Genomic DNA, 21,075 nt, shown 5'->3' with positions numbered 1-21,075 from the left:
AACGTACAGCATGGCAACTATAGTTAACAATACTGTATTATATATCTTAAAGTTGCTAAGAGAGTAGATCTTAAGATTCTCATGACAAAGAAAAAAATTTTTAATAATTTAGGTGATGGACGTTTAAACTTGACACTATAATTATTTTACAGTATATACAAATATCAAGTCATTATGTTGCATACCTTAAACTAACACAATGTTATGTGTCAATTTTATCTCAATAAAACTGGAGTGACAGAAAATAACAAAGGATATTATGTGCTAATTTGGACCAATCTTTAAAATAGAAGAGTAAAATCAATAAATACAGAAAGGGATACTCCATTTATTTTTAAAGAGATAGATTAGTCACATGGGTCAATCATTTGATCAATCAGTAGATTGCTAGAGGTACATAAGTAGATGGATACTTAACCACACATTAACATTTTGGAAGTAATCAGAAGAAACTGTTAATATCTAGTGAATTCAAATACAATGTTAAAAGCTTGGGAAGGACTTTTTTAAAACTACCATTATTTATTATTTGGATTTCTTCCATTAGCATTTGTATTACTTTTGAATTAAAGAACACTGTTTATAGGATAAAATGTATACAAAGTCAAGATAGCCACATAACTATAGATAAAATCAGAAGAGGGATATAATCTTGTGAGAAAAGTGTCAGAAGTAGGTGAGAATCCTCAGTCTTCTGTTGTGGAAAGAAAGCTTACCCTTTTTTCTCCACATGTTACAAGACTCTACCTCTGATTTGGAGAACTGTAAACAGTCTCTTTATGCATGGTAGTTTATTTTACAACGTTGTCAGAACACTGAATTAGTGAAAACTGAACCACAGTCCCTAGGACAAATGCAGGGTTAGGTTCCTGCAAGCCTCAGGTCACATTTTCATCAATCAGGAGACAACCTTGCTTTATGTGTGTTTCTGACACCTTATTTAGTATGTATTGTTGTTGATTCAATAACACTGAACTCATGGTCAACAGCACTGTAACTCATGCCTGAACACAGCTTGTCTCACACACATCACAGCCTTCTTGCACTTAGGACACTCAACAGCTCTTCAGTACTACCCTTGGGGGTCACTTTAAACAACAAAGTCATCAATACTTAGCACAAAAGTGTGGGAAATGTGGCAATAAATGGACCACTAAAGTTCACTTGTTTGCAGTATGAGATGAAACAAAGCAGAGTGTTGCCTTGTTTGACCTCAGCTAGGAATCTGCACGTTGGGTGACACAAATTTTCTGTTACTCTGTACATGTCCACAAATGACCGCAAAAATGTCATGACTACTGATTTGGGGATGAAAAATAAGTTTTAGCAATTGAGCAAATTCTCAAATACTGAACACACATATTATGGATATTGACTGTACATTATTTATCAGTATGGATCACTAGGTGTGTGAAAATTATAAGAATTTATCATATTATTGAAGGGAAAAATACATTCACTTCTATAAAGTGTCTAAAAAGTTGGCAGAAAAAGATGTTAACAAAAAATGTTAAGCATTAGTGAAACACTGAAATAGTATTGATAGAAAACTTATCTGTAATATAAAGGGGAAAGTACAAGTTTAATAAGATATATTGCAAAGTCATGATAATTTGTGTATGATAATTAACAATCTTGTAGCCCATTATAAAATGAATAATAAAGGCCTAGAAACATATTCATAGATATATAGGCAGTATCTAGTAAAATGGAGAGTGGCATTAGATAAAGAGATTTTTTTTAGCCGACCCGTTGTTTGGAAAATTATATCGCTTACATAGATGAAATTAAGTTAGGACCACTACATCATAGAAAATATAAAGTTCAAGTGAAACAAATATTTTATTTGGAAATAAAATTATAAAGGCTATAGAAGAAAATGTAGTATAAGCTATGTAAAGAGGAGAAAATTTAATCCAGAGAGTCAAAGGAAGATGTGATAAAGATAAAAATGGAAGTTAATGAAACAGAAAAAAAAATAGAAAAAAATTAAACCAAACCTTTAGAAAGATCAATTAAATTAACAAACCTCAAAGAACACTTATGAAGAAAAAAGAATATAGAAATTACAAATAGCAAGAAACAGAGAAGGCAGCCTTCAGGCAATAAAAGGACAGTGAAGGAATATTACCGAAAATTTCATGTAGAACTGACTCTAAGCAAACTGTGAAATCCTACTAAGTTGGTGAGGAAATCACATCGCCAAAAATAAAATCACAATCCCTTCTTATCTATGGCTTTCCAGTCACTAAAGCAAACTCCTATCTCTCAAGCCCACGTCAACAGGAAGTAGGCTGCATGAGTGGTAAAGTCCTTAACCAACACACTTTATCCAACATCTACTTTAGATGTATACATGAAAGATAATGGCAAGAAGAACCCAGAGGGCACAGTCTGGGCCCACGGATGACCATGGACAAGGAGATTGCCCTCATAAAACTGAACCAGAGTCCAAGCAAATCACCTTCTATACTTTCAGCTCAGGGAGTCTTCACAATGACTCCTGGCTGGACTTGGTAGTCACTGTGGGCCAGTGATCCTTGTGTGTTTTGCATGCTTCCCTTTTGTGAATGTGGGTTTTGACTGTGGCTACTTAATTCATATTCCATCACTAATTTTGGATGTGGAAGGTGGCAGACAACCCGGCAAATAGTAAGAATCCCCCTCCAATCTTGATTGAGAGGACTTCACTCACCTGGATATCATAGATTTCAGACAATTTATGCTGTAACTGTTTGAGGGTATTTGCAAGATCTCCCTTTGAGAAATCATGGACTTGGAGAATAGACTTGTGGTTGCCCGGGGGGAGGGGGAGAGAGTGGGAGGGATTGGGAGTTTCAGGTTAACAGATGCAAACTATTGCTTTTGGAATGGACTAACACTGAGATCCTGCTGTGTAGCACTGAGACCTATGTCTAGATACTTACAACACAACACAACAATGGGAGAAAAAATTATGTATACATGTATGTGTAACTGGGTTCCCATGCTGTACAGTGGGAAAAAAAATAAAATGTAATAAAAAAATAAAAATTAAAAAAAGGCAGAAAAGGCAAACATGTTCTATGTGAAAAAAAGAGCTTGTGGATATTTGGTTGGCAGATAGGTGTGCTGTGGCAGAGAGAGTTAATTATGTACTAATATCTATTCTGCCCTTTGAATAACACATTATTGAACTTCTAGTTTTTGGCTGGGTGCATGGCAACTCAGTAGAGTATCCTGAAGCTAGGTAGGATTCCATGTCTAAGTTCTGCCAAGGACAGATGAAAAGAAAGGCTGTCTTCCCCTTCTGGCTAAAGGAATGGGTGTGCACTCCCCTTCCCTTTCTTGCTTCTCACTGGCTGAATACAGATATGATGGCAAAAGTTTAAGCTCTTAGACTAAAAATAAAAGACTTCAGACCAAATCAAAGCTCTTAGACCAGGAATGGAAGCCAAGTGTCAAGAATGGCAAAGCGTGGGAGTTTCCGTCGTGGTTCAGTGCTAATGAACCCCACCAGGATCCCTAAGGATGCGGGTTTATTCCTGGCCTTGCTCAGTGGGTTAAGGATCCAGCGTTGCCATGAACTGTGGTGTACGTCACAGATGCAGCTCAGATCTTGCATGGCTGTGGCTGTGGCATAGGCCAGCAACTGTAGCTCTGATTGGATCCCTAGCCTGGGAACTTCCACATACCACAGGTGCAGCGCCCCCCCCCCCAAAAAAAAAGAATGGCAAAATGTGGAGTTTCCATTGTAGTTCAGTGGGTTAAGAGGCCAATATAGTATCTATGAGGATGTAGATTTGATTCCTGGCCTTGCTCAGTGGGTTAAGGATACAGCATTACCACAAGCTTTCACATAGGTCACAGATGCAGCTTGGATTTGGTGTTGCTGTGGCTGTGGTGAAGGCCTGCAGCTGCAGTTCTGATTTGATCTCTAGCTTGGGAACTTCCATATGCTGAGGGTGTGGACATAAAAAGAAAAAAAAAATGGCAAAGTTGTCCCACCATTCCTGTACCATCCATCTTTGGGCTATTAGGTAAAATAAATAAACTTGGTCTTTTTACACTACAGTATTGGGGGATGGGCTCTTTGTTACTGCAGCTTAGACTAAAACTAAAAATAATAAATCAATACAAAAATTAGTTTCAGCACTAATGATTTCCTTCTGCCATGTTTGATCAGAATAAAGGCTGTCAGAGCTGTTCCATGTTGACAGCATGATAGATGAACTGAGGAGCCCCGAAGGCATGCTTGAGACATATTAAACTCATGTCTCTAGATTTGTTTTTGTTTTGTTTTACTGAAGTAATTAGTAACTAATCTGGGTAAGGGATGCTAAGAATGCCTAAAGAAGCTAAAGATTTTTGAAGAAGGAAGAAAAGAAATAGGGGTAAACATTAGAGGGGAAATGTTAAAAGGAGCATTTAAGACATTCTGCAGAAAATTATATATAAAGTTATCCCTACTCCATCTTACTAGATTTTCTTTCTCTCTCTCTTTTTTTTTTCTTTTTCTTTTTTTTAGGGCCACACCTGCCGCATATGGAGGTTCCCAGGCTAGGGGTCAAAATCAGAGCTTCAGCTGCTGGCCTACACCACAGCCACAGCAACTCAAAATCCAAGCTGCATCTGCAACCTACACTACAGCTCACAGCAACTCCAGATCCTTTAATCCACTGAGTGGGACCAGGGATTGAACACGCACCCTCGTGGATACTAGTTAGGTTCTTAACATGCTGAGCCACAACAGGAACTCCCAATCTTACTAGATTTTCTTAAATCTACAGTATATTTTTGGAGTTAATTTTTTTTCTTTTTTTTGAGGAAGAGATGGTACACTGAAATTAACATTGAGAGGGTAGCAAGAAGCCCAGGAGGGCTGTGGTACATTAAATTCTAAATGGAAATAAAAAGTGAGAGAGAACCAGAGGCCTAAATTATTAAACATGTTGCCACCAAGGCACAGAGAAGGAAAAAGGATGGAAAAAAAAAAGGCTAGAATCAACAAAAATACATTTTTACGTTACAATTTTGGACAGAGCAGGCCTTATTTACTTTCAACTAATGGCAGGAATGTTATTAAGGATTAATTTTGCCTTTCATATTATTGAATTGTCTATAACAAAAGGCAAAGTTTCTCTGCTTGAATTATAAAGATTTTTAACATTGAAGAGTTGCTTATAGAGGAACTGGAGTTGTAAATCAAGGAATATCCCCGATCCCCTACTTTGGGCTACCCACTAAATACATTTTCTCATTAAACATTCTTGCTTTGAAAAGTCCGTGAAATGTATTGTTCTTAAAAAGTTATTTTCAAAGCCTGAGGCCCAGAAACTTTTTGAAAAACTGTCCCTCTAACAGAGATTATCTTATCCACACAGGTTACTCTACATTAAACAGCTAAATTCACTGCATAAATCTGAATTCATTGCCTCTAGAATCATCCATGGTACAAGATACCCTCTGTGGTGGCCATGGAGATGCACCACTCAGATGCCCCTTCAAGGAAGGACCAGGTACCCCAGGTGTTTTACAGGGGTCAGCCTCCAGCTGACCACCCCTCAGGGTCTGCCTTGGCTATAGAGAGCTGCTTGCCCCAGGACTTGTCCTCCTCCACGGGTCCATATCCAAAGACTGAGATGAGCAGGGCTAGAAAGCCCTGCCCTTGAGCCCAACATGAAACAACTCTGACGAGCCTGCTACACGCTCTCTGTAGGGTTGGCTGAGGCTTAGTCAGGCCTGTGTGTTTGCTCCATCTCTCTCTCTATCCAAGTCTGCTTTCCCCGGCTCCCTTCCTGACACTGATCCCAATAAAGACCCTGCAAGCCAAGTGTTGCTTCCAGAGAACCCTACTGGGTTGTCTGGCTGGCAAGCGTGATCTCAGAAAGCTCGTGAAAAGATAGCTCACTTGCCACCTGGCTGGTAAGGAACACCTTTGTCTCAGCCTAGAGAGTTAAGGTGATTGAGTGACGTACAGCCTTAGCAAAATCTCCTTTCAAATTTCATCTTGTCACTGTAGCCATGCTAGTTGGAATGCTGCCCTTGGCAGTCTAGAGAGACTTCCCAGTGAAAGGACTTTCTTAGTGACTGGTTTTCCATCTTTGGAGTGAGACAAATTTGACACCAAAGCAATCTCTGAACCCAACAAGCTTCAGCATTTCATGAAAAGCATTTTTGGTTTACTTATTTTTCAGTTGATTGTAAGCTTTTGGCTGGTTTTGATTTTATTTACATGTGTTCCTGCTTATCGACTTATCCCTGGAAGCAATTTGGGAGGAAAAAAATGTTTGTCTTATTGTATTTTACTCAGAGTATAGGTTGAAGAAAGAAGTCATCTTATTTTAGTGCTATGTAGATGACTTACTTAGGTGCTGTGAAATGAATAAAATTAACACCATCGCAGAGCAGAGCTGAAATCATGGCCATTGTTCCTCATGAGAACAAACAAATTCAAAATTATCACCTGGCTTTGACAGCCCTTCCTTCAGCAAAAGCACACAGCAGAAAGCAAATGTTGCAAGTCAATTTAAAGTGTTTGAAAAGATTATTTGAAATCAAAGTTCCAAACCCTTGAAATCCATAATACTTCCACAAAGTTCTAATCTATATTAACTGTGGTGAGGGACTGAGGTAAGAAAGAATCTCTTTAACTCCCTGAAAAATGAGATCAAAGAAACAGCTGTCTTTAACATGAGGAAGAGTGGAGTAAATTAAAGATTGGCCCCCAAAAGATATGCTCAATTCCTGACCTCTTGTACCTGTGTATGTGACCTAATTTGGAAAATGGTCTTTGCAGATGTCACTAAGGCTTATGAGATGAGATCCTCCTGGATTTCAGGCTCACCTCTAAGGGAAAGGTGGTGTCTTATAAGAGAAAGGAGAGGGAGATGTGAGACACAGGGGCAAGGCCATGTGAAGACTGAGGCAGAGAGTGGGGTGACATGCCTATAAGCCAAGAGACATGGAGAACTGTTGGCAGCCACCAGGAGCTGGGAGAAAGGCACGACACCCATTCTCCTCCCAAGTCTCCAGAAGGGGCCCCCCAGCTGGCACACTGATTTAGGATTTCTGGCCATCATGCACGCATGACAGCATGCATTGCTATTGTTTTAAGACACCCTGTCTGTGGTCACTGGTTATATATAGCAGGACAGGAAACTAATGTAGGTAATGAGTAGCCACTTACTTTCCTGGTGCCAAGGGCTCCCCAGCGGGTGAGCAGAGCTTTGATTTCCAGCAAGCGTGCTTTGAAGAGCCTGCGTGTTGATGTAGCAGGGGTCGTCAAAGAGATCTACTCGGAACATGTGCTTCATTGCAGATGCATCTCGCTGGGACTGTGCCCCTCTCTCCTGTGCATTGCCTGTAGCAAGTAAAGATCTCTGTACCATGTTTTCATTTTGTAAACAATAAATAAAATCACGGTTGCCAAAGGGGAGGAGGGAGGGATTAGGATGGACAGGGAGTTTGGGGCTGGTAGACGTAAACTATTACATTTAGAATGGATAAGCTGTGAGGTCCTACTATATAGCACAGGGAATTGTATCCAGTCTCTTTGGATAGACCATGATGGAAGATGGTATGAGAAAAAGAATGTATAGATAGATAGATAGATAGATAGATAGATAGATAGATAGATAGATAGATAGATAGATAGAAATCATCTTATTTTAGTGCTATGTAGATGACTTACATATGTATATACATGACTGGGTCGCTATGCTACACAGCAGAAATTGACACTACATTGTGAACCAACTATACCTTGATAAAAATTAAATTAAATTAAAATATCATGGTTGAGTCTAGCCTTGACAGAGAGAGAAAAGCCATGCCTATCCCATGCAAGGATTGAATACTGGCTTTGAGATTTGACCTGTCAAAACAAAACCAGCACTGGTCTTAGAGGGAAAGCTTGCTCTCTTGGCCACCCTGCCCCCTCCCTGCCCCCTCCTTCAGCTGAACCATTGCTTCAACAGCAGGCAAACCAGGAAGATGCAAAAGAGGGACTGTCAGGGGAGGAAAGAAGCTGACTGTCCAACATACAGTACAAATACATACATAACACTGCTCAGAGCTGCAGTCCAGGAACCAAGAAAGCCACCCGTGCCATATGGAACCTGCATACCTACTATTTACTGAAACTGCTTTTCAAAAAACTCATTACTCAATTTTAAGTGTCAGTTTTCATATCTGTAAAATGGGGAAGCTGAGCTTAAAATACATTGTGAGGATTAAATGAAAGAACATAGGTGAGCCCCCCACCTGTATAGTCCCTGCCTTGCAGTAGGCATTCCCACCACCACTCAGCTGTATGTTTATTCATTGATGCTGGGCCTCTGTACCTGATGCTTATCTCCTGCTGTAATAGCCTTCCCATCCATTTCTTGACCTAACTCCTATTTGTCCTTTAAGAGTCTATTCTGAATCCCCCTGCTTCAGGAAGCCATCTGCTGAATCCTCACACCGACCCTACCCCAGGGTAAGGGGTAAGGTGACACTCCATAATAAACTGTAGGTCTTGGTGTACTCTCTGTCTTGAAACCATAAATTCTTGAGTCCTGAGGAGAGACTAGAACCTATTTATCTGTGTATCTTCTGCATCTTCAATGCCTGGTATGAAGCAGGTGCTCAAAAGAAAAAATGTTTGTCAGCTGAACAAACAGAGGACTGAATGTCTACCCAGTCTTCCTTTCCTAGCAAGTGTGTCCCCATCACGTTCTGAAGACCCTGAGTCAACCTTTAACCCAAGGCGCTGACTCATCTGTCCCTCACAGAGCATTGGCCTGAGCTGACCACATCAAGTTTACCATCCCACAGGGTTATAAAAAAAATCAATATCTATATAGCCTCTTTTAAAAACTACCATTACTGGGAGTTCCCGTTGTGGCTCAGTGTGTTAAGAATCCAACTAATATCCATGAGGATGCAGGTTCAATCCCTGGCCTCGCTCAGTGGGTTAAGACCTGCCATTGCCACAAGAAGTGGCATAGGTCACAGATGCAGCTCAGATCCCGCATTGCCCTGGCTATGGTGTAGGCCAGCCAGGAAACTTCCATACGCCACAGGTGCGGCCCTAAAAAGACAAAAAAAGCCCAAACAAAAAACCTACCATTCCTTTTTTTCAAATGTGCCATTATGTCTAAGTCAGCAATGTTGTCTTAAGTTTAAAAAAAGAACTCACCCTGTATCCAACTTTAAAATCTTTCTAGGGTAAAGTGTGTGGTTGATGAGAGTTTAACCACACATGCCAGCCATCATGCATTTCAAAAGTTCTCTGTGCCAACAATTACTCTGAGAACCTATCCAACCTGCCTAAGAGAAGATTTGTGGCAAAAAAATAAATACATCCACAGTATATATACTGGAGGTACCAAGGTTTTTAAGTGCCAGCCCTTAGGGTTTGTGGGAATTTAACATCTTTTTGATTAAAAATATCAACATTTTCATTCTAACTGGAAGGTTGGGGAAACATTATGTTATTTTGCTAGTTACTTTTTTTTTCTCATGGGGAATTTATTATTAAGGACAGGAATCTTTTATACATCTGACAGTAAATACAATACACTACTTCAACAATGAGAAATCTACTGCAATATTTATAATACATGGGAATTCAAGTTTTAAGTCAATGTTTGAATAAATAAATATCTTTGAATAAAAAAGCCAAACCTTATTGAAAATGTTTGTAGAAGTGTCTCTCAAATGCTTAGGTACAAATCTCTGGAAAAAGCCATAAAAACTATTTGCTATTCTGGCAACTGCTATTAGCTTGGCCACTGGTCCAGAATTTCATATCACTTTTAAGTACATTACCAAGTAGTCACAGCAACCCCTGATTTCTGGATGTGTGTGGATGCAAGCCACCAAGTTAGGACAGTCTTTCTGCCACACCAGGAGAGACGTTACTTGTCATGGCCCCTGGAACAGGGCTTGAGTCCTTGGATCCCTCCCTGGGTTTGGTGGCTGAGGTCTGGGGAAATGGCTTCCTAGTGCTTTGGTTCCACTAGAAATCAGAGCCTGCTTTTTGACAAAAACAATGCTGTAACTTAGGGATTTTTCAGGGAAGAGGAGATACAGCTGGGGTTTTTTCCAAACTATGGATACAATCCCCTAAGATTCTGAAAGGTTCCCAGCTGTGAGCTGCTACTTAAGGGCCACCATCAACAAAGGCAGTGCCAAAGCTCTGTCTTGGTCCCAGACTATCCCACAGTTTGAGTGTAACTGAAGAACAGGCGTTTGCAGTAGAATATCGTATTGTTGTACTAGGGCTTATAAAATATACCCTCAAGCTCCAATACAGGAAACCAATAAGAGTTGAATATGGTCACTTGTCTGGGAGATAGACATCACAGCTAAAACTAATTCTATGGAAAAAGAGATTCCAAACTCCAAATGAGTGTGTATTACAAAAGTCTCTTCTTGGAGTTCCTGTCGTGGCTGAGTGGTTAACGAATCTGACTAGGAACCATGAAGTTGCGGGTTCGATCACTGGCCTTGCTCAGTGGGTTAAGGATCCGGCATTGCCATGAGCTGTGGTGTAAGGTTGCAGATGCGGCTCAGATCCCGCGTTGCTACAGCTCTGATTCGACCCCTAGCCTGGGAACCTCCATGTGCCATGGAAGCAGCCCAAGAAATGGCAAAAAGACAAAAAAAAAAAAAAGTCTCTTCTTGAGTTTGGATCTGATAGTGGCTTAGGGCATGCATAACCCCTGAAAGAATAAGGAGTTACATTGTTTGTTGGCTTAAAGGAGAAATAAAACCAAGATAAACAGAAACAAGAATTGGACTCTGTAACAAGGCTACACTTACAAAAAAAAAAAATCTTGAATAAAGTTGAATTGGTACTGCCATATCAATTAATTCCTTCATAAATACAGTGTTTTGGGGGGAAGGATACTTTTAAAATGTAAAAATAAAAAAATTAAAATAAAACAACAAAAAAAGTTCTCTTGAGAAAAAAAAAAAAGGCAGAAACCCTTGCCCCTTTTCTCTGATGGCAGGTCATGATTTAGCATATTCAATATCATTCTAGAAATGTTGAGGATTTTCATTTAGTGAGTTCCCTACAGAAGCATATATACAATGGAATATTACTCAGCCATAAAAAAAGAATGAAATAATGCCATTTGCAGCAACATGGATGGACCAAGAAACTATCATACTAAGTGAAGTTGGCCAGACAGTGAAAGACAAATATATGATATCACTTACACGTGGAATCAAAAAAAAAAAAAAGGGGGGGGATGCAGATAAACTTGTTTGCAGAACAGAAGCAAACTCACAGACTTTGAAAAACTTACCATTACCAAAGGGGACAGGTGGTGGGGCGGTGGGAGGGATAGACTGGGGATTTGGGATTGGCATATGCACACAGAGGTATGTGGAATGATTGGCCAAAGGGGACCTGCTATATAGCACGCAAGGAAAAGAATCTGAGAGAGAATGGATATGTGTATATGTATGACTAGGTCACTTTGTTGTACAGCAGAAATTATCACAACCTTGTAAATTAACTATATTTCAATAAAACTTAAAAAAACTTTAATTTTTTTTCTTTAAAAGAAGCTAGGTGACTGAGGACAGGAAGGCTGTCATGACAACTGATTAATGGAGAGGAGGGAGGTGAGCTGGGAAGAGAGGCACTGGGGCAGGACTAAACATTTTAGAGTTCCACAGGACTCTCCTAGATCCAAAACTCATCTCTCTCTCCCTGTGTCCTATCTCCTGAGTGTGCCAGGAACTGGTCCTGGCACACTCAGGAATTCCAGGACTTATTTATACTTTCCTTTCCCTCCCTTCTCTTGCCACTGCCCTCTCTGTGCCTGAAAAATTCCCACTCAGCCCCAGGTCTTGGTTGGTTATCATTTCCTTAGGGAGACACTCTCTAGCCTCCCAGATTAAGTCAGGTTTTCCTGTTATTTGTTCCCACAATATCCTGGGCTTGGAAGCACTCATCACGTCTGTAAGCATTGTCTTCCTGGCTAAACTGAAAACTACATGAATGCCAATTAGTGTTTCTATCCCTAGTACCTAGCTCAGTGACCAACCCACAGGAGGTCCTTATGACCACTGAGTGCACTGTTGGATAAACAAAGAATAGAGGATGAGATAAAATAGGAGATGGAGATAACTCAAAGTGAGCCTCAGAAAACGGACACAGTACTACAAAGCATATGTGGTATGTGCCTAACTATTATATCCTAGGTTAGGAATTTCCAGGGTAAAGAAAAAGAGGAAGGAAGGAAGGAATTGCAGGACCTAGGGAACACAGTTTTAAAAAGACATTTACACTTGACAATAATTTAATTTGTTTTGGTCATTAAGAATTAAGAATTCATTTAAAATTTCACAGAACTTGAAAGAATGACATGGAATTTTAATTTCTATAAAAGAGATTGTTAAAAAATCTAAAAATCTACTGGAATCTAGGAATCTACTGGAGATCGCACTGTGGTGCAACAGGATTGGTCGTGTCTCTGGAGCACTGGGATGCAGCTTTGATCTTTAGCCTGCCGCAACAGGTTAAGGATCCAGTGTTGCCACAGCTGCAACTGTGGCTTAGATCTGATCCCTGGCCCAGGAACTTCCATGTGCTGTAGGGCAGCCAAAAAAGAAAAAAAAAAGAATCTAAAATACTGCCTTAGCTCACTACTCCTATTATATTTGAGGGTGGTAATCATAACTCTGCCAAAATCCTCAGGTATGCCCACTATATAAGAAATAATAAAATTCATGGATTACATTGGCAAAATTCCATGAGAATTATGAAAAAAATCCTTGAAAGTGAGAAGACTACCTTCTAGGAAGCAAGTTGCTGCTAATTTCATTTGAGCCCCAAAGTGTGGTTATCCAACTCTATTTTCCACTGTATTATTTATAATATCCAGTTATCTCCCCCTCTAAAGCTGCAAAACTCTTCTTCCCTAAGAAATACTTTCAATAATTTATAAGGACAAAATGACTAACAAGCAGTAGAACATCTTTCTGAAAATACATTTCCAATCTGATAGTTTATGCCTTGCAATCATCTTGTGGAAAAATTGTGTCCAAGGTCAATGACCACATGCAGGAATAAGACATTTAATGCCCTGGCAAGGATGGGGTGTAGGAACCTCTAACTGGGATGCTCACATTCAGATTTCTCTTTCTTCCCTCTGCCAAACAGAACTAAGGGGTTTCTACTTAATCCTCATGAATTTGACAAGTATCAGTGTTCATATTAGCTTACTGTCTGATATTCTTTGAAGTGGAACTCCCTTGAGTTTTTTGTTCTGTTTTGGTTTTGCTTTTTAGGGCCACACCCAAGGCATATGGAAGTTTCCAAGCCAGTGGGTGAATTGGAGCTATACCTGCTAGCCTACACCACAGCCACAACATTGCCAGATCTGAGCTGCATCTGTGACCTGCACCACAGCTCACAGCAACACCAGATCCTTAACCCACTGAGAGAGGCCAGGGATGGAACCCACATCCTCATGGATACTATTTGGGTTCATTACCAATGAGCCACAGTGAGAACTCCCTCCCTTGAGGTTTTTTTTTGTCTTTTTTGGGGTCACACCCATGGCATATGGAGCTTCCCAGGCTACAGGTCAAATTGAAGCTGTAGCTCCCAGACTACACCACAGCCACAGCAATGCTGGATCTGAGCCTCATGTGTAACCTACACCACAGCTCGTGGCAACACTGGATCCTTAAACCACTGAGCGAGGCCAGGGATGGAACCTGCGTCCTCATGGGTACTAGTCAGTTTTGTTTCTGCTCAGCCATGAAGGGAAATCCTCTCCCTTAAGTTTTGAGTAAAGAAATCACCTTTGCAGTGAGAGAGCTTTCATGATGTCAAAGCAGTGAGAGACCCCATAACGAAGAACTGTAGCATGGAATAGCACATAGGTCCAGGGGAGAACCACAGCTTTCGAACCAACACACATGCGGTATTCTGGGCTTCTTGGAATGTAGGAAGCCAGCAGCAGAAGCCTTTCCCATAAAGTATTTAAGAGCAAAAGCCACACAGGACCAGATAACATACAAGGAGTGAGGAGAGTGGCAGGTGGGGAACAGTGATGGTACCTACCTATTGTCCTGCCTTGTTCTAGACAATTCTCGTATACACTGCTGCACTTGGAGTTTCCAGGCTGTACAAATAACAAATTGTGAGACATTTACAAACATAATATATGTTCATAAACTTCAAACAAAAAACAAGACAATGATAAAGCTCCCAGCAGAATTTAGTAGATGACCTCACTTTCTGACACAGGAAGCAGCTGACAGGTGAGAGAAGGCAACTGAGATTTGAGGTGGGGAATATAGACTCCTTTCCTAGCACACTGTTTTGGAGCTGCAGAAGTGGGTCTGATTAGGGTAGGGGGTCGTAAATGTAAGTTCTGCATACTGAGTGTTATCCCTTCTGCTTGGGAGGTCACACTCCAGAACTCAATCCAAGCACAGGCAGAAGTGTAATTTCCAGGACACTGGTATAAACACTGGCCATTTAGCAAATCTCTATCCAGCATAAATTAGCAGATTGCAGCCCTGTTCTACCAAGGCTTGCACCAGGCTCACTTTTCATCCTTGAAAATCTCATGCTACCAAAGGCTTCAGTTATGCCTTGTACACATAGCTCTCTTCAGTAATGGTAGGGGATCCACTGATGCCTTTGAGAAGGGAAATGTCTCTGCTTGAGAAAGATTAATCCAGCAGTAACATGCAGGATGGTTGAAGGGAATAAAACTGGAAACAAGGAAGGCACTTTCAGAATCATCTGGGCAAGTGAGGACCAGAATTTAGGAAGATGCAATAGGAATGACAAATGTTGGGCAGCTTCAAGATATTTTCATGGTAGGATCCTAGGTCTTGAAGACTGGGGCCAAGTGTAAGAAAAATAGAAACCTGTAAGTTAGTGAAAGAGGAGGAGTGCCATTAATAAACATGAATACCTCTGGATAGGAATCTGGCTTGGAATCAAAGTAAAATGCTGAGTTTAACCTTGATATAAACAGACAATGTACTGCTTGTGGCATTATAGCTGGAGAGGAAGGTAAAAGCTGAAGACAGAGAAGCTGGAGTGTGTGCACAAGTGGCACGCGAGAGAAGAAACCAAAGCCAAGGGCAAAGTTTTGGAAAGGTATTCCATGGTGGTAAGGCAGGGGCTTGGGCTCGCAGGAAAAGGGATGTAAGAAAAGGAGATATCTTTCAGGTATAATATGAAAGATGTAACTTCCCTTGAAATGCATCAAATTAAGATGGATTAACAGAGGGTAGATAGCTACTTAGGATGGCAGAAAAAATAGAGTAAAATGATAATTATAGCATCTAGGTGGTGAGTATGTGAGTGCTCACTGTAATTCTTCCAACTTTACTAATAATAAAATGTTGGAAAACATGAAAAAAAGAAAGCAAAACAGCAACTAGAGATGTAGAAGGAGAATGAGAAACTAACGAAGAGGTCTAAAAAAAAGAAGAGGCAGCCAACAGGTATCTCATGCTGTAGACAGATTCAGAATATTGAAGAAGGAAAAAGGTTTAACAGCTAACGCCATTGGCGATTAAAAAAATCTGTGACCATTGTAAAAGAAATGTCTCTTAAGGTGTCAGGCAGAGTTCAGATTTTGGAAGTGTTAGTGCAGATGGGAATACAGAATTGAAGACAGTGTTTTCTAGAAGCATGTGGACCAAAGGAAGATGAGAGGGAGATGGGACAAGTTTACTTGCAGACAGATGTGAAAGAACCAGTAGGCAGAAAATAAAGATTGAGATAGAGGTTGACAGATGGAATACAGAGATGGCAGGAGCAGATGGGATCAGGAGCTCAGGGGAAAGATTAGCTATGGAAACAGTAGCTGAGGAAGAGAACCAAGAAGACAGGAAGACTTGGAGATGGGAAAGGGTGAAGTTGAAGATAACATGTTGGATCATCCTAGTCTCCCCAGTGAAGTAAGATGTGAGGTCATCTGCAGAGGGTGAGGTCCGGACATTGGGAGTAAAAATTATATAGCATAGTCTCCCACCATGATTCACTCTGTGGCTCTGTGTCGAAAAAGATGATACTTTCTCTCAACTAGTATTTGGAAATCCTCAAATTAGGTCCTCCAGTGATAAGCACAGCAGGGCACTGCTAGTTCCAATGGCAATAAAACATTACTTACCAAATAGCACAACTTTTCACACCGTATGGGGCAGTAAGCCATTTTTTCTGTGGCTTGAACTCTGACCCGCACATCGGACACACCCCCTGCAGGTGGCTGCTTCCCTGGGATTTCATTGTAATACTCATGAGCTTCTTTCTCCTCAGCATGGCCATCAATATGCATCTCCTCACTGTAAAGAAAGAAGAATTCCCAAGAGGCTGGGTGGGAATCCAAATGCTGTAGGGGATGCAGAGGGAGCAGAATCATGCAAACTGTCCCGAAAAACTGTGCATTCGTGGTCTAAGTTCATAGCTGTGCCTCAGTGATGTCAAATATCTGGACGAAAGCAACCAGATGGTTGAATTGTTTAGCTTTCTGTAGACAATTAAAGTTGGATAGGCCAACAAAAATGCCAAGGGTGATGCTTTTGTGTCTTCCCTCAGCGATAAAATATGTATATACACACATATACATGAACTCCCTGAATGTAAGTTGTTTTTGTCAATAGGATAAAAATACAAAGTTTTCCTGGGTATCTCCAGCACACTTTGATTGTACCATTTCGGAAATGTTTTACTCAAAGAAAATTTAGATATTGGTCAGAGGGCCTGGTCCAGTTTAGGAAACCAACATGAAAAAAATACAAGAGCTATGGCCAGCTATCTTGTCTGCACAAATCTGGATTATATGAAATTTATAAAGAAATGTTAAAACCATCTGTGGCAAGTGGGTAGATTTATGTAAACATGCATTGTTTTAAAAATTCAAAAGGGTAAAAAAACAAACAAACAAACAAAAAAAACCCCAACAGATTTCCATTCCAAATTGGAATTAGAAAAGGTTTCTTATGAAAAAGAATAAATCAAGTCCATTTGAACTGAACCGATTCCACAGAAAACCCACAGAGTTTTGTTGGGTTCATTACATGTCAACAAAGTGAAAGCACTAAGATGTAAGTGCTACCCTAGGAAAAAATCTAACATCAAGGCTTGCTGGTTGGTAGCCCCTCTCCTTTCGTACCCTAGACCACCTCATAGAGGAACATTTCCAAACACTGTATTTGTTAATACACAAAATGACACATTAGGGGGGTTTCAGAAATGCATTTCAAAATGCCCAAGTTTTGTTTTTCGGGCGGGAAGTCTGCAAGCCAGGGGCCTCACTGCATTCCACATGCTGTGCAGTCTGACAGGCCTGAAAGGGTTCGGCTTTCATGGTGGACTTTCTGTACGGTCAACAGAACAACCAGCTCCCTGGGTCATGTGGAGTTCCACCCCCGCCACAGCTTAACTGGACCTGATCTACTTGCACTGCAGACCCGCAAACTAATGGGGATTCCTGCTATAGACATTTGATTTTCATCATTTTTGCCCTTCTTCCTTAATTTTTTAAAACTGATAAGGAAGGGGTCTGGGGTTGAAATGAACCTGAGAAAAGTGTTGATGCTCATCATTTTACGACACTATCTCATTAATTCATAGCTCTGAATAGCATCAGAGAAACAGGGTCAGCCCCTTCTCGCTTTTAGTTTTTCCTTTCATTCTGTTACAAGGCAGGAGGATCTATCTGGACAAATATGAATGGAAGAAAAATAAAAATGTCACGAGTTTGCACTGAAACTGTACCTATACATAAGAAAAAAATTTACTAAATTTCATTAGTCAATTTAAAATGACACATCGGGGGAGTTCCCATCGTGGCGCAGTGGAAACGAATCCAACTAGGAACCGTGAGTGTTCGGGTTCGATCCCTGGCCTTGCTCAGTGGGTTTAGGATCTGGCATTGCCGTGAGCTGTGGTGTTGGTCACAGACACAGCTTGGATCTGGCGTTGCCATGGCTGCGGTGTAGGCCAACAACTACAGCTCTGATTATACCCCTAGCCTGGGAACGTCCATATGCTGCTGGTGTGGCCCTAAAAGGACAAAAGACAAAAAAAATTTTTTTAAATTTTAAATGTCAAATTGGGAGTTCCCATCATGGCTCAGCAGTAATGCACCTGGTTAGTATCCATGAGGATTTGGGTTCGATCCCTAGCCTCAATCAGCGGGTTAAGAATCCGGGGTTGCCATGAGCTGTCGTCTAAGCCACAGACATGGCTCAGATCCCGAGTTGCTGTGGCTGTGGTGTAGGCAGGCACCTGCAGCTCCAATTCGATCCCTAGCCTGGGAACTTACATATGCCACGGGTGTGGCCCTAAGAAGACTGAAATGAAATGAAATGAAATGTACTATTCACCTTAAAAAAATTTTGGTAAGTCAAATAATTATAGAACTCTTGGCTGACCTTTCGCAAGAAGTATTCATAGAGGGATTTTTCAAATACTGTTTAAACCGGAGTTCAAAAGCCTGCCCTATGGTGCTTATGACGTCTTGGGCCATTCCGCTGCGGCATTCCAATATGTGGCAGGCTGCAGGAGGACATACCAAAAAAGTGACAATAAATTTTCAGTAAGAGAAAATTATATAAAGTCAAAATACTTCTAGACTATGAAATGGTAACAATAAAAGGAAATAGGTTTACAAGCTATCTTCAGCTCTGAAATGACAGAAAGAATACTTCCTATTTCATATGTGTCAAAAAGAAGAAACATTCATGTTTGACAACCAAATACCTCAAAATACTTACAAATTTTGGTCTTAAGGCAGGTAGTTGAGGCCTACATTTTAACAGAGGTGGACTGATTTTGACTAATAGTGTGACTCAAGTTCAGTGTCAGCACCTGGATTCAATACAAAAGATGCTTAGGGCAGCAACCTGGAGGGAAGATGAGGTTTGCATCTTATCTTTGTACAACCTTTGTGGTATATACAGATGATTGAAAAAAGCATAACTTTCTAAACCTCCCCCGACAAAATGGGGAATGAGCCACTGGTGAAGATAGGGGCATTAGCGTAGCCCCTCCTCTAGCTGGCCCCTCTCCCTGTCACTGCTGCTAGAAAGTAGTGATAGTACAGTAACCCCTGTCTTTGAAATCCTACTAAAGAACTGTCTCCAACAAGCATCTAAATCAGGAACTCATGAAGATGACATTACCGGAAGATATTCAAATTTTGTTTGGTATTGCTGTTTTATGGCCATGCCCATTGTATGTGGAAGTACCCAGGGCAGGGATCAAACCAGAGCCACCACAGCAACCAGAGCCAAAGCTGTGACAACGCCTAATCCTTAACCTGCTGTACCACGAGGGAATGCCCAGAGGATATTAATATTTTTATTAGACACTTCCTTTGAGAAGCAGTGAGTGGAAAGGGCTGGTTTTCACTAGCAAATTAAAGAAATTGTAGAGGGCAGCTGACAGAACATCACAAAGGAATTCGCAAATCTGCTGCTGCTGCATAAAAACCAGAGCTTGTATTCAGGGACTATAAATTACTCTCCTCATCGTATGGAGCATAAGTTGCCTTGGCTAGAGTATGGTACCATGCTTAGGCCTTACAATATGAAGATTTAATGGAATTTTAAGTTTCATAAGGATGGCTTAGAAAGAGTTGTAAGGATGACTTAAAGATAGAAACAATAAGTCTCAAGAGAAGATTTCTAAAAATTTATTGGTTTGTATAGCCTGAAGAATTGCAGGATGAGGAAAAGCAGAATAATGGTTCAATATATAAGAATATTATTTTTTTTTAAAAAAACCTATCAGATATTCTCTGAGAATAGGAAAGGATTAACAGAGTGCACAGGGAATTAGAGTCAATCCCAAGGAAGCTGTTGAACTGTGGGAGCTGTGGAACCAACATGGGAACATTTTACTAAAAGGGACACCTGAGGAGAGGAGAGATCCCTGTCCAGGTGGAATCATTCAACTGACTGAAGCATGATTTTAGCCTTTGTGTTGTCTTGGAAAGAATCCTGCATTTTTTTAAAGTAAAAAGCAATTCAATCACATCTAATCGAATTTGCAGAGCCAATAACAGTTGGTTAAGAGTCCCCTCTGTGGCTCAGCGGTAACGAACCTGACTAGTACCCATGAGGACAAGGGTTGGATCCCTGGCCTCACTCAGTGGGTTAAGAATCTGGCGTTGCTGTGAGCTGTGGTGTAAGTCGCAGGCACAGCTGGGATCCTATGTTCTGTGGCTGTGGCATAGGCTGGCAGCTGTAGCTCTGATTCAACCCCTAGTGTGCAAACCTCCATATATGGCAGGTACAGCCCTAAAAAGCAAAATAAAAAAACAAAAGCAAAAAACAAACAAACAAACAAAACCCAGTAGTTGTAGTATAACCTACAATGACGTTTCCTCAATTTATGTTGATAATCATCTCAAGGGATCTCAGATAATTCTCATATCAGAATTAGTTGGACATTTTTTAAAGACTATATCTCTGAACTTTTGGAAGGGATGTCTGGTGGGGAAGGGCAGGCAGAGCACTAAGGTGTCAAATCTCCAAGAGTTATTTATCATTTCTTATGAGTTTGTCCCTTTAAAGAAGCAACCAGGATCCTGAAACAGACTTAGGAGCTAATTATAATTTTGAAAATTCAGTTAAGAGTATCTATACATTTATATCCCTTTTACCAAAGAAATAATGTTTGGTCTGTCTTTGGACCATCATTGTATGTTGTCCCTTCTTTTCCTCTATACTAGTTTCACACAGTGACCAATGCACAGAAGGTATTTTAAAAACATGTTGAATAAATAAATGCCAGTTTCTCTGAATCACACCAATAACTCTGTGTTAATATATATATATTTTTTTGGCCACATCTGTAGCATATGGAAGTTTCTGGGCCAAGGACTGAAAAATCTGAGCTGCAGCTGCAACCTATGCCATAGCTGCAGCAACACCAAATCCTTAGCCCACTGCTCCAGGCCAGGGATTGAATTCCCACCTAAACAGCAACCCAAGTGGGTCCTCAACCCACTGGGGAACCCACAGCAGGAACTCACTGTCTTCAATTTTGCTGAAGTGAGACCCACAGGGAGCACCCATGATGGGGTAAGTTCTCACAATCACTAAGGG

The 21,075-nt window shown here is 40.6% G+C and overlaps 1 protein-coding gene across 2 annotated transcripts in view; it reads right to left on the bottom strand.

Annotated features, from left to right (window-relative positions):
* Nucleotides 1–21,075, bottom strand: part of SHC4 (SHC adaptor protein 4) — a 142,896-nt gene that overhangs the window by 13,025 nt on the left and 108,796 nt on the right. Inside the window, exons 7-10 of one of the 2 annotated variants that reach the window (XM_047766416.1) lie at nt 18,397–18,520; nt 16,131–16,302; nt 14,057–14,117; nt 7,169–7,342 (exon numbers count right to left, since the gene is read on the bottom strand). In XM_047766416.1, coding sequence (XP_047622372.1) covers nt 7,169–7,342; nt 14,057–14,117; nt 16,131–16,302; nt 18,397–18,520 — 531 coding nt within the window. The remainder of the gene's footprint in view (nt 1–7,168; nt 7,343–14,056; nt 14,118–16,130; nt 16,303–18,396; nt 18,521–21,075) is intronic. The other variant, XM_047766417.1, reaches the window with a different exon arrangement.

Source organism: Phacochoerus africanus, chromosome 2, assembly GCF_016906955.1.
Source record: "Phacochoerus africanus isolate WHEZ1 chromosome 2, ROS_Pafr_v1, whole genome shotgun sequence".
Taxonomy (NCBI): Eukaryota; Metazoa; Chordata; class Mammalia; order Artiodactyla; family Suidae; genus Phacochoerus; species Phacochoerus africanus.
This window is presented reverse-complemented; position numbering and strand designations above follow the sequence as displayed.